Source organism: Strongyloides ratti, scaffold srae_scaffold0000006 (genome assembly GCF_001040885.1).
Source record: "Strongyloides ratti genome assembly S_ratti_ED321, scaffold srae_scaffold0000006".
Taxonomy (NCBI): domain Eukaryota; kingdom Metazoa; phylum Nematoda; class Chromadorea; order Rhabditida; family Strongyloididae; genus Strongyloides; species Strongyloides ratti.
In genome coordinates, this window is record NW_020171524.1 from 53560 (window position 1) to 67248 (window position 13689).

Genomic DNA, 13689 nt, shown 5'->3' on the forward strand with positions numbered 1-13689 from the left:
TCAGTTTCAACAATGTCAGAAACCAGTAACAACCCGACTCCAGTGGAAAAGAAGAGATCTGATATAAATTGGGTTGTGCTAAGAAGTAAAGATGAGAACGGCTACGAAATAGTAGACATGGGACAAAACGCATTTTTAGAAATGCTAAATAAAGATACCAACAATTGTCTTCACAACTGTTATTTGATGTACTTGGACAAGACATATATCCCTAATTGCATTTATAGATGCACCAATTGTCTTACAAAAAATAGTCTATTAAACGAACGTTTAATTAGAGACGTAGTTAAAGTTTACACAAATAACAAATTTATAACTGGAAATGAAAGAGAAGATGAAATCTTAGAAAATTATCATGCCATTAGAACAATTTTCATGAGATACGAAGAAGAACGTAGAAAGAGATTTTTCAGTCCAAAGAAACAAGGAGAAGATAAGAGCAGGATTCAAAGTTTAACAGCAGAAGGTGAAAAAAGCGGTGAGCAAGACAGTGAGCAAAGTGGGACAAAAACTGGTAGTGCAGAGAGAAAAAAAATTATAAATATAGAGGAAATTCTTCATAAAAGAAAAATTGTCAATACATCTAAAAGAGTTGTAGATAAAATAATTCAACAAGATACAATTAAAAGAAAAAAAAAAGATAATATCCATGAATTGAATGTATCTACCGTAAAGAAGGAAGATGAAAGAAAAATGAGTTTGGACATATACAAACAAGAGTTTCGAAAACTCATGACAAATAAGTTCATGTCGAAGTACGTTATAGCTCTTAAAACAGCTATTAACAACTAGAAGACAACTTAGAAGTTTTCGACCGGAGTTTCTTTGGTATTTGTAGATAAGTTTTGTATACATTTTCCATATTACAATTATTAAAAATAATTTTATCATCACTAAAAATTCTTTTTATTACGTTTTGACAAAAAAAGAATTAATTAAATTATGTAAAATTAATAAAATATTGGTAAATGATTTGAAAAATAAAAGTATTTATAAAAAATATTTTAAAAATAATTAGTCTGATATATTTTTAAAAATTAGTTAATTAAATATTTTTTTTATTATATAATATTATATGATTATTAAAAAAAATAAAAAAGTTATCACAAAAAATTTTAAAATCAAATCAAAGGTGTTTTAAAAAACAAGTAATAATTTATACATTATATATTATTTAATCAACACTTTAATTTTTTCTCTATTTTTTATGTAATTAGATTAAAAATAGTAATTTGATATTATACTAATATGTTAACATAAATGTAGTTAACTAAAACAAAACTGTTGATAATTTTTTATAATTTATAAGTAAGTATAATCTTTCATTTCTTTTACTCTTTTTGTATTGAAATAAAAAGAAAACAAAATATTTATCCACAAAGAGTAATTTATTTTTTTATATTTCATTATAACATTTTTTTTAAAAAAATTGCATTTACATTTGAAAATATACGCATAATAATATTTTTGATATTATCTTTAATTTTCTGATTGCAATTTTATTATATATCATCACTTTAATTTTTAGTATATCTTAAAGTATATATAATGTGTTTCATAGCATATAAAATATTTTTTAATAAGTCTTTTATTTTTATAAAATTTCTTTTAAAATTTTCTATATGCAAATTTGTAAAATAATAAATAATATAATTAAAAGAGTAAATAAGTAAAAGTTTAATTTTATACATTGACATTTATCTCTTTACAAATATAGTTTTAAAATCAATTGGTATAAATAATAACATTTTTTTTTAAAATTTATTATAAATTATAAAATATAAAAAATAATAAAAATTTATAACTAATTATACTAATAAGAATTGTAAGATTATCATTATAAATTTATAAATATTATTTCTTTTTTTTTAAAAGAAAGAACACAGTAGATTTTTTTGTCAATTGATAATAAATGAAGAAAAAAATATACTCCTGATTTGAAACTAAAAATCAAAAATTTATACTTTATTTATAATGATATTTGTGTCAAATAAAAGTTTTAAAACTTTGATTGTACCAAAAAGAAAAAAAAATTCTTTCAAAAAATAACAATTTTACATTTACAAAAAAGATTATTTGTAACTAATTATTATGTTGATTTCTTTTTTTTAAATACTTTTTATTAAATATCTTTAGAATGGAACGTCCGTTTTTAGTGAATGTTATTTTTACTCGAAAGAACATCAAATACTGCATCAATGGTCTCCTTATTGTTATGTTTAAATAAATACGATTTAAAAAGTTATGACCAAGTAAAAGAAAAAAAAAAGACACAAAATTGGTAAAATTGTTATAAAATTTTTTTACACTTTTTCCAAAATATCTCAAGAACGGAAAATGATATAGAAAAGGTATAATAGCCAAAATATAGAGAAAAAATTGCTTATTAGAAATTTTTTCATTTTTTTAATAAATTATTTTTTAAAAGATATAGAGTTTCAAAATTTAAAAAAAAATTTTTGATATAAAAGATGTTTTTTTACTTTTATCTCGAGAACAAATAATTTGTCTTAGATAAAACTTATACAATTAAAAAAATTAACAATTTTAACTATAAATCAAAATATCTCAAAAACGGAAAATAATATAGCTATGGTATATTAGTCAAAATGTAGAGAAAAATATTTCTAGAGGTATTTATTTTTGATAAATATTTTTTTTGTAACGATAAAGTTTAAAAAACTATAAAAATATATTTTATTAATAAATAGAAAAATTTACATTGTAAAAAAATTAAGATTTTTTAATAAAATAAGGTATATTAAATTAAAAGCCAAATAAAGAAATAAAAATGATATACCAACCAAAATATTAGAAAACAATTGTAAAATGCATTAGCTTAAGTTTATATAAAATTAAATTTTTGACTTTAAAAAATTTTAATCAAATTTTTAGTTTATTTTTAGAAAGTCATTTATTAAGAAAATTTGTTTCGAACCAGATGCCAATTTTCATCTTTTTATAAAATCTTTATTTAAAATTTTGTTGCTTAAAAACACAATTGTAATTTTTGCTATCAGAGGTTTTTAACCTAAAAAAAGTCTATTTAAATTTTTAATAATTATTTATTTGCTTATATTTATTTTAAATTAATATTTAAACTATTTTTTTTAAAATATATTATTTCAAAAAAAATTTTTTTTATAAAATATATTATTTCAAAAAAAATTTTTTTTATAAATGTAACTTTTTTTAATCTATATTTTGTCGAATAAACTATTATAATAAAGTATTAATTTTATAATAATTTTGTAATATTAAAGTCAATATTTGCTGCTCCCAAGCTTCGTTGGCGCAGTCGGCAGCGCGTCAGTCTCATAATCTGAAGGTCGTGAGTTCGAGCCTCACACGGAGCATTCTTTTTACCTTCTTTTTGTTTTAATTTATAAAAAAACAAATTTATTGTTTAAAATAATGTTTTAAGATTATTTTTATGAATAAAAGAAGTAATTTGTTTACTTATTACTATAAAAAATTTTGTAAACTTTTAAAATGACATTTATTATTAATATATATATAACATTTTATGATATTTAGCATAATTTAATGTTTTTTTTTAAAAATAAATTGTTTCTACATTGTTTCTTTATTTATATTTAATTAAAGGTAATAAAATAATTAGTTGAATAAAAGCGTATTTTAAAATAAAAATTGTCATTGAAACATTTTTTTTAACTTTTAAAATAATTGAACATTTTATTCTCCTTAAAGAATAAATCGTTTTAAAAAAAATACCTTAATTTTTATTAATTTTTTTTAAAAACACTAAATTTATTATATTTTTTTAAGAAAATGTTATAAGTTGGAGGATGAGTATAGCAAAATTTGATACTTTACGTGTTTTAATATTTTTGAATAAATTAACGTTATTTTTTAAAATTTAATAATTTTTTAAATGTTTTTATAATACAATGAAAGAAAATTTATTCAAAATATTTTTTTGAAAAAAAGAATTTAAATTAAAATTTTATTGTTTTGTAAACTTTAAATAACCACTCTTATTAAAGATATAATATAAATGATATAAAATTTAAAAATAAGAATAAATAAAATTATTTTTTTTCATTATTTTAATATAAAATAGTATCTTCTTATATTGTATCTACTTTAACCTAATTTATATAAAAAATTATTTTATTACTATAATAAAATAAAATAAATTTATATAACAATTTAATTAAATTCTTTTTATAAATGATAAATTGCTATACACTTTATAAAAAATAATTGTAATTATTTAAAAAATTTTTTTATCAATTAAGTTTATAAGTTTGGTGTTTATAAGTTTTTTACTCTAACAATTGATTTTGTTTTTTTTTTTTTCTGTTTTATTCATGTCAAAAAAACAAACTTGAAACAATTTAATTAAAATAATTATGCATTTTTATTAATATTAATATTTTTAGTTATTAATTTACTATAGTAAAAATATTTACTAATTATTTGAGATTTGGCAAAATTAAAATCACAATAGATAAAAATTAAATAAAATCACCTTAGAATATTTCTGTTTACTTAAAAATAAAATATATAACAACGTTTATAAATAACACAATAAATTATTATTCTATAAAGAGGTAAATAAATTTTATCTAAGTTTAGAATTAAAGATTCTTTAAATAAATATAAAAAAATATTTATTTTTGTGAACTAGTTGTGATATCAATAAAAATTTTACTAAAACTATAATAAAATAATTGAAAATATATATGCACCTTGAAAATCAAAGTTTTTTAAATGAATATTTTCATTTCAATACATTAAGAATTATTATATTTATTTTAATTAAGAAATAATAATTTATATAAATCATTTCATCTTATAACTTTATGTAAAATTTTTTATAAAAAATTATTTCCTTCAAAATAAATAGTAACTATATGTTAAATTATAGTAAAAATATTAGTTGATTAAAACTAATAAAATATTTTTTGACGGAAGTGGGATTTGAACCCACGCCTCGATAACGAGATCAGAAAACTCAACGAAGTTGTAGAAACTACATAAGTTAAATAACTTGAGTCTGACGCCTTAGACCACTCGGCCATTCCGCCTTTTAATCCTTTCTTAATTTTTAATACAAATAAATTTTGTAAGGTAATATATATAAAATTATATAAAATAATCATTAAATAGTAATATTGTAAAACTATATTAAAAAATGTTTCTTTTATGTCATAAAGCTTTCTATAATCCAAAGAGAGTGTTTTATCGGATCTCTTTTACAAGTTGAGACCCCTCAAATATCTCTTTTTTTAAAAAATTTTTTTAAACTTTTCTTATTGTATATGGCTTAAAAGTAATAAAAAAATATAAAAAAGTAAAAAAATTTCAAAGTTTTCAAAAAAAATTTTTCAAAACTTTTTTTTTTAGTATTAAAATGTTGCAAATCAAGTAAATTTAGATCATTATTGGCACTAGAAGTAAAAAAAATAAAAACAAAATACTTTTTTCCACATAAATAAATTTTTTTTTTAAAATTTAAAAATAAAAAAAAAAACCTATTAATTATCGAAATTTCAATATTATTAAAATAATATTCTAAAATATAAAAAAAAAGAGACTGGAATTTGAAATTTGATCAAATATTAATTTGTTACGACAAAAATAAGCAAAATATTCCACAAAAACTAAAATGGCATCAATCCCTTTAGTAAAAAGCTTATCAATAATTTTTTTCGATGAAAATGCAGCACTAAAATTTCTACAAAATAAAGGAATTATAAAAAAAGATATGAACTGTAAAAAATGTGGCTGTCCAATGAAATTGCTCAAAGCAAAGTTGTTATTTAAATGCGGCAAAAAAAATTGTAGAAAAAGTGTAGCAGCGAGAAAGGGTACTTTTTTTGCTGCTGACCATCTTTCTCTTGGTGAGNTAGATGAACCAAAATGGGGAAGCGGAAATACAACTCGGGGACCTGTGTAGATAAAGTCTGGGTTGTTGGCGGTGTGGAAAGGACGGAGGAGAGACGCGTTTTCGCTGTTCCTGTTGAAAAACGGGACAGTGAAACGCTTCTTGACGTCATCAAGAAGCACGTCGCCCCAGGCTCGATCATTCACACTGATCTTTGGCGAGGGTACAATGGAATTGAGAAACAATTGGGTCTGAAGCACCATACAGTAAACCATAGTATAAGCTTCAAGGATCTAATAACTGGTATTCACACAAATACCATAGAGAGAACATGGAACGGTTACAAACTGCTGATTCCTTCTCGAGGAAGAACGAAGAAAGGAATGGAGAAGCGACTGTGGGAGTTTGCCTGGTGCCGAGCAAATAAAAATAATTTATGGGCCGACTTTCTCAACGCCTTAAAAAAAGTCGTTTATAAATTATTTTTTTATTTTTTTAAATTTTTAATAAACTTTAAACAACATAAACTTTTATTTTTTTCAAAAAAATAACATAAAAATAAACATAAACAACTAAAAGCATCAATAAAAAAAATTAAAAAAAAACAACTCTGTAAAAAAAAAATCTATTTTTAAAAAAGTTATTTGAGGTGTCTCCACTTGCACAATTCAGCCGTTTTATCATCTCTCTGGTATTATTTAAAAAAAATAAGGACTGAAAATTTAATGAAATTATCATTTAAATTATAATTACTTTATACTATTTTATTTCTTTCTAGAAACTTATTTACTGATTATTTAACAGAATTTTTTTATAAAGGTTTATTATTTATTCTATACTTGGAATATTTTACAAAAATCATATTGTCCTTTTTTAAATAATTACTTAAAATTTATTTAGTATGCTAATGATTGTAATAATTTATTGCTAATATTCGGTATGTTTCTTTAAGACTTGGGCTCAGGATTTATTTTAAGCCAAAATCAGAACTACGGATCACAATTATATATTATTCTAGATATTAAATATTAAAAGATATGTAAAATATCATAAAAATTTACAGAAAATTTTAATTGAAAAAGTTTTAATTTGGTTTCAACTTTTTTTTTATAATAAAAACAATGTTTTTAATTTATAAATTTTATAATAAAATTAAATTTGACTTTTATCTCTTTTTAAAATACTTATTTAAAATGTAAAAATCTTGTAAAAGATAATTCATAGTAAAATAATTATATAAATAATTTATAATTTTCATAGAAGAAAACTTTTTTATAGTTTTTTCTTATTTAAAAGATAGCTCTTTTTAAAATGTAATCAGTCTTGTGTAACGTTTTCATGATTTAATTAATATCTTTTATTACTTTTCAATTAGATTTACTAATTTTTTGAAAATCTAGCGTTCTGACTAACTTTGGTATACTTTAAAAAAGGTTAAATTAATAAAAATTAGTAGTTTTATAATTTATCTTATTTATTTATTTACTTACAAGTAACTATTAAATTTTTTATAAAGTTTTTTGGTCATTTTTTTTTATAAGTAAAATTAAAATTTTTTTTTATTTCTATCATGCATAAGAGTGATACCAGCATAAATATAACTTATTTTTACTTTTTTGTATAATTTTTTGTATTAGATAAAATATAATATTATATATAGCTAAATTAAAATAGCAATTACTGTTGATGTGGAGCACTGATTAAAGATGCTTTAATTAACAGTCTATTATATTTATAAAAAGTTTTTTAAAAATTTTATTTCTTTTTACATTAAAATTTTACAAACTTTCGTAATATATCAAAGAAACGTCTTTTAAATAAATCAAAATATATTACAATAAAATATTAATTATTCTTACGCTTCTTAAATTATAGTTATCTTCATGACTTAGAATTTTACAATAATAATTGTCTCTTTAGTAGTTATTATACTAACAATAAATTTAACACTCTAAAATTATATAATTAGTACAATAATATAATTTTTAGTATAATAAAGTCAATGTCTAAAATTCAAAAAAATTTCATATATAAATAAAATAAAAAAAAAGATGTAGCTACATTCTAAATATAAATTATGAAAAAGTGATAAAAATTAAATCAAATGTTTTTATTTGACTATAAACATATTTTTTTTACAAATTTCGCACAAAAATTTAATAAATTTAACTAAATTGTAGAATTTTTTATTATAAATTTTATATTAATTTTTTTTTTCAATGATTGTAAAAGCTTGTATTGAAGTTTAAAAAAAATTTGTCACATAAATTATTTTTATCAAAATAAGTATTTTTTTTTATAGAAAAAATATTATTTTGTTTTAATCTACCTGAAAATAAACATTTATAATGATAGTAAAAATAATCTAATAAACATACAAACTTTTTCTCTTTTCTACAAAAATTGTATCATTTATAGATATTTTTTTTACTATTTAAATTAAATAAAAGAATATTGAACATTAATACTTTATCAAATAATAAATTTTAAAAATTAATCAAATTTTTTAAAATTGTTTTTATTCTTTCTTTAAAATCTTTCAAAAGAGTTTCTTTAGTTAAAATACTATAATTAATTTTTTTTTACATAAAAAAATTATTATAAAAAAGTAAATTTCGCAAAATATGGTGGTTAAAAAAACAGTGTAATGACAAGTTTATGCTTAAATGCAAACAAAAAAAATTACAGAAAAATTAGAGAAGTAATAAAATAAATATTTTTAAATGCTCACTATGATTTTAGATAAAATTTCACACATAGTTTAATTATAGCTGAGAAATTATATATTTCGAATCTGTACGAAATACTCAACTTGTATTTTGCTCAGGCTCTATTTTAAATGAAGCGATCGAAAAAATTTACAAATTATCACGCCTACTTACACATACTGTAATCCAAGGTGTTTCCTTTAAATCAAATACAGTAATAATCAACGTTAGAAATGAAAATTTAATAGACATTTGTAGTTGTATAGATGGGATAACCCGATTGAGATAAATAAGAAATAAATTCGTTGTTAAAAAATATTTTGAGGTTGTGGCAATTGTCCGAAGTTTAAATAAAATTAAAGAGTGGCAAATATTTATAAATCATACTGTATATCATTGCTTGGTGTTAAAATTTATTTTAAAAATTTTGCAACATTTTTTCCATCAAAGTGAAATGTTATTTTAATGTTCAACGCTTATCACCATTTAAAAATGATTCAAGACAATTATGTGCTTCAATGGTATCAATTTATTGTCAAAAAAGAAATCATAAACTACATAGGTAACTTATTTTTTAATATACAAATTATTTTTTTAGTTTCCAAAAAATAGAAACAATTGAAAAAAGTTAATAATTTGTTTGGAGCAAAAAATAAAATAAACTTGTTAATGCAAAGAGGTGAGGGAAATTTTAGCATTGACTATTTTTAATCTTCTGGTGTTTACAAAAAAATTTGTTGAATGTTTTTGTATTTATTGACCGATCTTATTTATGGATATTTACAATAAATAAAAAGTTTAAAATAAAAAAAATTTTCCTCATTTGATTTTTTGTTATATATGTTTTTAGATTAAAGTTTACAATTTTCTTTCTATGTTTAACTTTATAAAATTTTTATATATCGCTTTAGTTATTTAATTTTTAATTTCTGATAATTAATAAAAAAAAAAAACTATAAAATATTATATGTAAAATTAATACACTTACCCTAATATCTTACTAATGGTTGAATTTTAAATAAGAATCCCTTTTGATTATTTTGATTAAAAAATAAGTTTTAAGCATTTTTTTTATCAAATTGGTATTTTTTTATAATTTTTGATAAAAAAAAAAATTTTTTTTTGAAAATTTTATTTTTTTTTTGAAGCTATTTATTTTTAGTTAAAATAACAATTTATATTTATTTGATTTCAACGACAAAATAAAAATAAAAAAAAACTTTTTTTTAATTTTGCTAAAAATTTCAGAATTTTTTTTACTGATTTCTCATGTTTTTTAATGCTAGAAAAAGTAAAAAAATTTTAAAAAAATGTTGATTTAAAAAAGTTATTTTGAGAGGAATCTTTGTCTAAAAGAAATACATTTAAACTTTTTAAAATTAATTAATTTTCTATATTAAATAACACCAAACATAAAAAATCTAATATCTGGTCTCAATAGCATAATAAGTTTACAAAATTAATACTGAAGTTAAAAAACATTCTTTTTTTTATCAAATTAAAATTTTAAACATTTTTGATCACAAGTTTTTGAGTTATTAATCTTTAAACTTTTAAACATTCATAAATTTGTTTTTTAAATAACACCAAACATAAAAAACATAATAAATGGATTCAATGGCATAATAAGATTACAAAATTAATATAGAAGTTAAAAAAGATTCTTCTTTTTATCATATTAAAATTTTAAACATTTTTGATCACAAATTTTCTAGTTATTAATATTTAAACGGTTGAATTTTAGATAAGGATCTCCTTTGATTATTTTGCTTAAAAAATACGTTTTAAGCATTTTTTTTTATCAGATTGTTATTTTTTTTATTTTTTTAAACTTTTTTTTGGAAAAATTTTAGAATTTTTTTTTTCTGATTTCCCATGTTTTTTTATGCTAGAAAAAGTTAAAAAATTTTAAAAAATGTTTATTTAAAAAAGTTTTTTTGAGGAGAATCTTCGTCTAAAAGAAATCTCTTACTAATATTTTAACATATATTTTGTATAATCATATTTTCGTGAAATTTGTCATAAGTATCAGGCAATTATTAATAATTTTTTTTTAAAGTAATAATGGAAGAATACAAAAAAGGGTACTATTATGTTATACCACCACCACTTTTTATTTTAATATAATTTATTCAAAAATTAACGAAATTAAAAAATTTTTTAAAAAATGAATACCCCTAAATGTTTCCAATAAAATAAAAAAAAAAATTGAAAAAAAAAAGAAAGAAAAAAATTAAAATTAAAAAAATTTATTCTTCATTTAGAAAATCATTAAAAATAACAATGTCCTTTAAAATGGACTCAAATTCATTATCCTTATTTTTCTTCCTCCATGTAAACTTGTGCATGTATCTCTCCAACATGCTTTTATGGGTCCTATTATGCCTCTTGGACCTCTCCTTCACGGACCTCCAGACCCTTTCAATGTTCTGGGTATGAGCATTCGTCAGTGGATCCACAAAATTGTACTTGTGGTTCACTTTCAAATGCTCATACCCAGAAGCACCTACTTGGAAGTATCCCCTCCACATATCTGAGATTATTAGCGTTTCTGGAGCCACCCTTCTCTTCAGCACTTCCATTAACGTTTCTGAAGTCCGATCCGCCACAGGCTCCACGAAACACTCTTTGGTCTCCCTGCAAACCCCTCCGAAACACCACTGCTGCTCCAGCATTCTTCCGGCATAATTTTTCCTCCTGGCGAACAGGGTTTCATCCACTTCCACTGTAAATCTCTTTCCTCCTATTTTACTTTCGTCCTTTTTCTCCATAAAAAGACACACCTCCCTCAGAAGACTGTTCCAGTCCACAGTCGTGCAGGAACCGAGCTCCAATTCCCTTTTCATTCTTTCCCCAGACGTTTCCTCATTTGCCCAATGATAAATGAAGAAAATTGCCGTTTTCAGTAGCAATCTGGTTCCCTAAAACCACGTTCCGACCCGCACTCCAATCTCCTTCCTGCAACTTCTAAGACTGCATCTCCATCTAATAATTTTGCCAAGCGAAAGCTTCATTTCGTGCCCATTTTCGCATTCCTTTGCTTCAGGAATCAAACCGCGTTTTTGAAAAAATTTTACAGCTGCAGTTTCATCTGGGATATCTTTAAAAAGTTGATAGGCATTCATTGTTTATAGCTTTACTAAAAAAATAAAAAAAATTAGTAAATTTTATCCAAAAAAATGATAAAAAAGATAAAAAATGAATCTAATATCAAATACCTCTTGTTTCCCTTGCTTTTTTAGTTATTTATGCAAAAAATTAGTTAATTTAAGTTTTTATCAGTAAAAAAAAAAAAATTCTTTTTAACTCCTTTATCATCATTATCAATTACCAATTTATTAATTTATATGCAAAAAATTTTTTATTATCATTAAATTATATTAAAATAAAAAGTGGTGATGGTATAACATAATAGTACCCAAAAAAGTATCAACATATTTTGTATTCTTTATTAAAATTATAAATTCAATATTTAGATTTTAAAAGTATGTTTCTAATTTTTTAGACAAATAATATTTTAAAAAAATTCACTATTCGTGCTTCAATTAATAATATGATTGATAGAGATAATTTTTTTATTGTAAAAACGTAAGAAAACTATGAAACAATATACAAACCAACAAATTTTACTTGCTGTTATTATTAATAAGAAAAAGAAAGTTATTTGTATTGGCAAAGAATTAGTTATTGCTAAGAGATTATTATTTAAAGATATGTATTCAAGTTCGAATTTAAATACTTATGCATTAAATTTATTAAATGTAATTGATGATTTAATTTTTTTAAAAAAAATACTTTATTATTAATAATTTTTTAAGACTTAAATAAAGTTTAAAATTCTAATAATATAATAGTTATTAAAAAAAATTTTACTTGTTTAAAAGGTTTTATTATTAAATTAAAATTTCAAAAAAAATTATGTAAAATTTATGTTTCAATTATTTGAGCATAATTAATTTATTTTTATTTGATCAAATTTCAATTCCCAGTATAATATTTTAATAAATTTTTGATATTTGAATATTACGTTATTATTTAAAAAAGAGGCTGAAGTGTACAAGTGGAGACCCCTCAAATAACTTCTTTAAAAATAGATTTTTTTGATTTTTTTTTTACAGAGTTGTTTATTTTGTAATTTTCTATATTTCTAAAGTGAAAAAAAGTTTAAAAAAAAGTTTTTTTTTTTTTTTATTGTTTTTATTGATGCTTTTAGTTGTTTATGTTTATTTTTATGTTATTTTTTTGAAAAAAATAAAAGTTTATGTTTTTTAAAGTTTATTAAAATTTAAAAAAATTATTCATAAACGACTTCTCTTAAGGCGTTGAGAAAGCCGTCCCATAAGTTTTTTTCATTTGCCCGCCGCCAGGCAAACTCCCACAGTCGCTCCTTCATTCCTTTCACTGTTCTTCCTCGAGATGGGATTTGCAGTTTGAAGCCGTTCCATGTTCCCTCTATGGTATTTGTGTGAATACCAGTTATTGGATCCTTGAAGCTTACACTATGGTTTACTGTATGATGCTTCAGACCCAATTTCTTCTCAATTCCATTGTACCCTCGCCAAAGATCAGTGTGAATGATCGAGCCTGGGGCGACGTGCTTCTTGATGACGTCAAGAAGCGTTTCACTGTCCCGTTTTTCAACAGGAACAGCGAAAACGCGTCTCTCCTCCGTCCTTTCCACACCGTCAACAACCCAGACTTTATCTACACAGTGTCCCCAGTTGTATTTCCGCTTCCCCATTTTGGTTTCATCTATTTCGACAATTATGCCTTTTCCACCGACCACACAATCGACTTCATCAAGAGCATCTGCCACTAGTTGCCGAAAATAGACCAAAAATGAGGAAACGGTCTTATTGCTCAGCTCACACTGAATCTTTATTGAGGTTACTGGAGACTTCAACAACCACAAGTAACTCATATAAAGAATCTCACCAAGAGGGAGATGGTGGGCAGCAAAAAACGTACCCTTTCTCGCTGCTACACTTTTTCTACAATTTTTTTTGCCGCATTTAAATAACAGCTTTTCTTTGAGAAATTTCATTGGACGGCCACATTTTTCACAGTCCATATCCTTTTTTATAATTCCTTGATTTTGTAGAAATTTTAGTGCTTCATTTTCATCGA

The 13689-nt window shown here is 21.9% G+C and overlaps 5 protein-coding genes across 5 annotated transcripts; 3 read left to right on the top strand and 2 right to left on the bottom strand.

The window, feature by feature from the left end:
* Positions 1 to 12: 12 nt before the first annotated feature.
* Positions 13 to 792, top strand: SRAE_0000065100 (Hypothetical protein; the record flags this gene model as incomplete). The annotated part of the gene is made up of 1 exon (XM_024646569.1): positions 13 to 792. The coding sequence occupies one exon, from the start codon at positions 13 to 15 to the stop codon at positions 790 to 792; it is 780 nt and encodes a 259-aa protein (XP_024500738.1).
* A 5097-nt stretch (positions 793 to 5889) lies between these two features.
* Positions 5890 to 6281, top strand: SRAE_0000065200 (Transposase, ISXO2-like domain-containing protein; the record flags this gene model as incomplete). Its single annotated transcript, XM_024646570.1, has 2 exons — positions 5890 to 6103; positions 6145 to 6281. The coding sequence occupies 2 exons, from the start codon at positions 5890 to 5892 to the stop codon at positions 6279 to 6281; spliced, it is 351 nt and encodes a 116-aa protein (XP_024500739.1).
* A 4650-nt stretch (positions 6282 to 10931) lies between these two features.
* Positions 10932 to 11293, top strand: SRAE_0000065300 (Hypothetical protein; the record flags this gene model as incomplete). The annotated part of the gene is made up of 2 exons (XM_024646571.1): positions 10932 to 10995; positions 11136 to 11293. 2 exons carry the CDS (start codon positions 10932 to 10934, stop codon positions 11291 to 11293), a joined length of 222 nt encoding a protein of 73 aa, XP_024500740.1.
* A 190-nt stretch (positions 11294 to 11483) lies between these two features.
* Positions 11484 to 11687, bottom strand: SRAE_0000065400 (Hypothetical protein; the record flags this gene model as incomplete). The annotated part of the gene is made up of 1 exon (XM_024646572.1): positions 11484 to 11687. One exon carries the CDS (start codon positions 11685 to 11687, stop codon positions 11484 to 11486), a length of 204 nt encoding a protein of 67 aa, XP_024500741.1.
* A 1169-nt stretch (positions 11688 to 12856) lies between these two features.
* Positions 12857 to 13633, bottom strand: SRAE_0000065500 (Transposase, ISXO2-like domain-containing protein; the record flags this gene model as incomplete). The annotated part of the gene is made up of 1 exon (XM_024646573.1): positions 12857 to 13633. One exon carries the CDS (start codon positions 13631 to 13633, stop codon positions 12857 to 12859), a length of 777 nt encoding a protein of 258 aa, XP_024500742.1.
* Between the last annotated feature and the right edge of the window lie 56 nt (positions 13634 to 13689).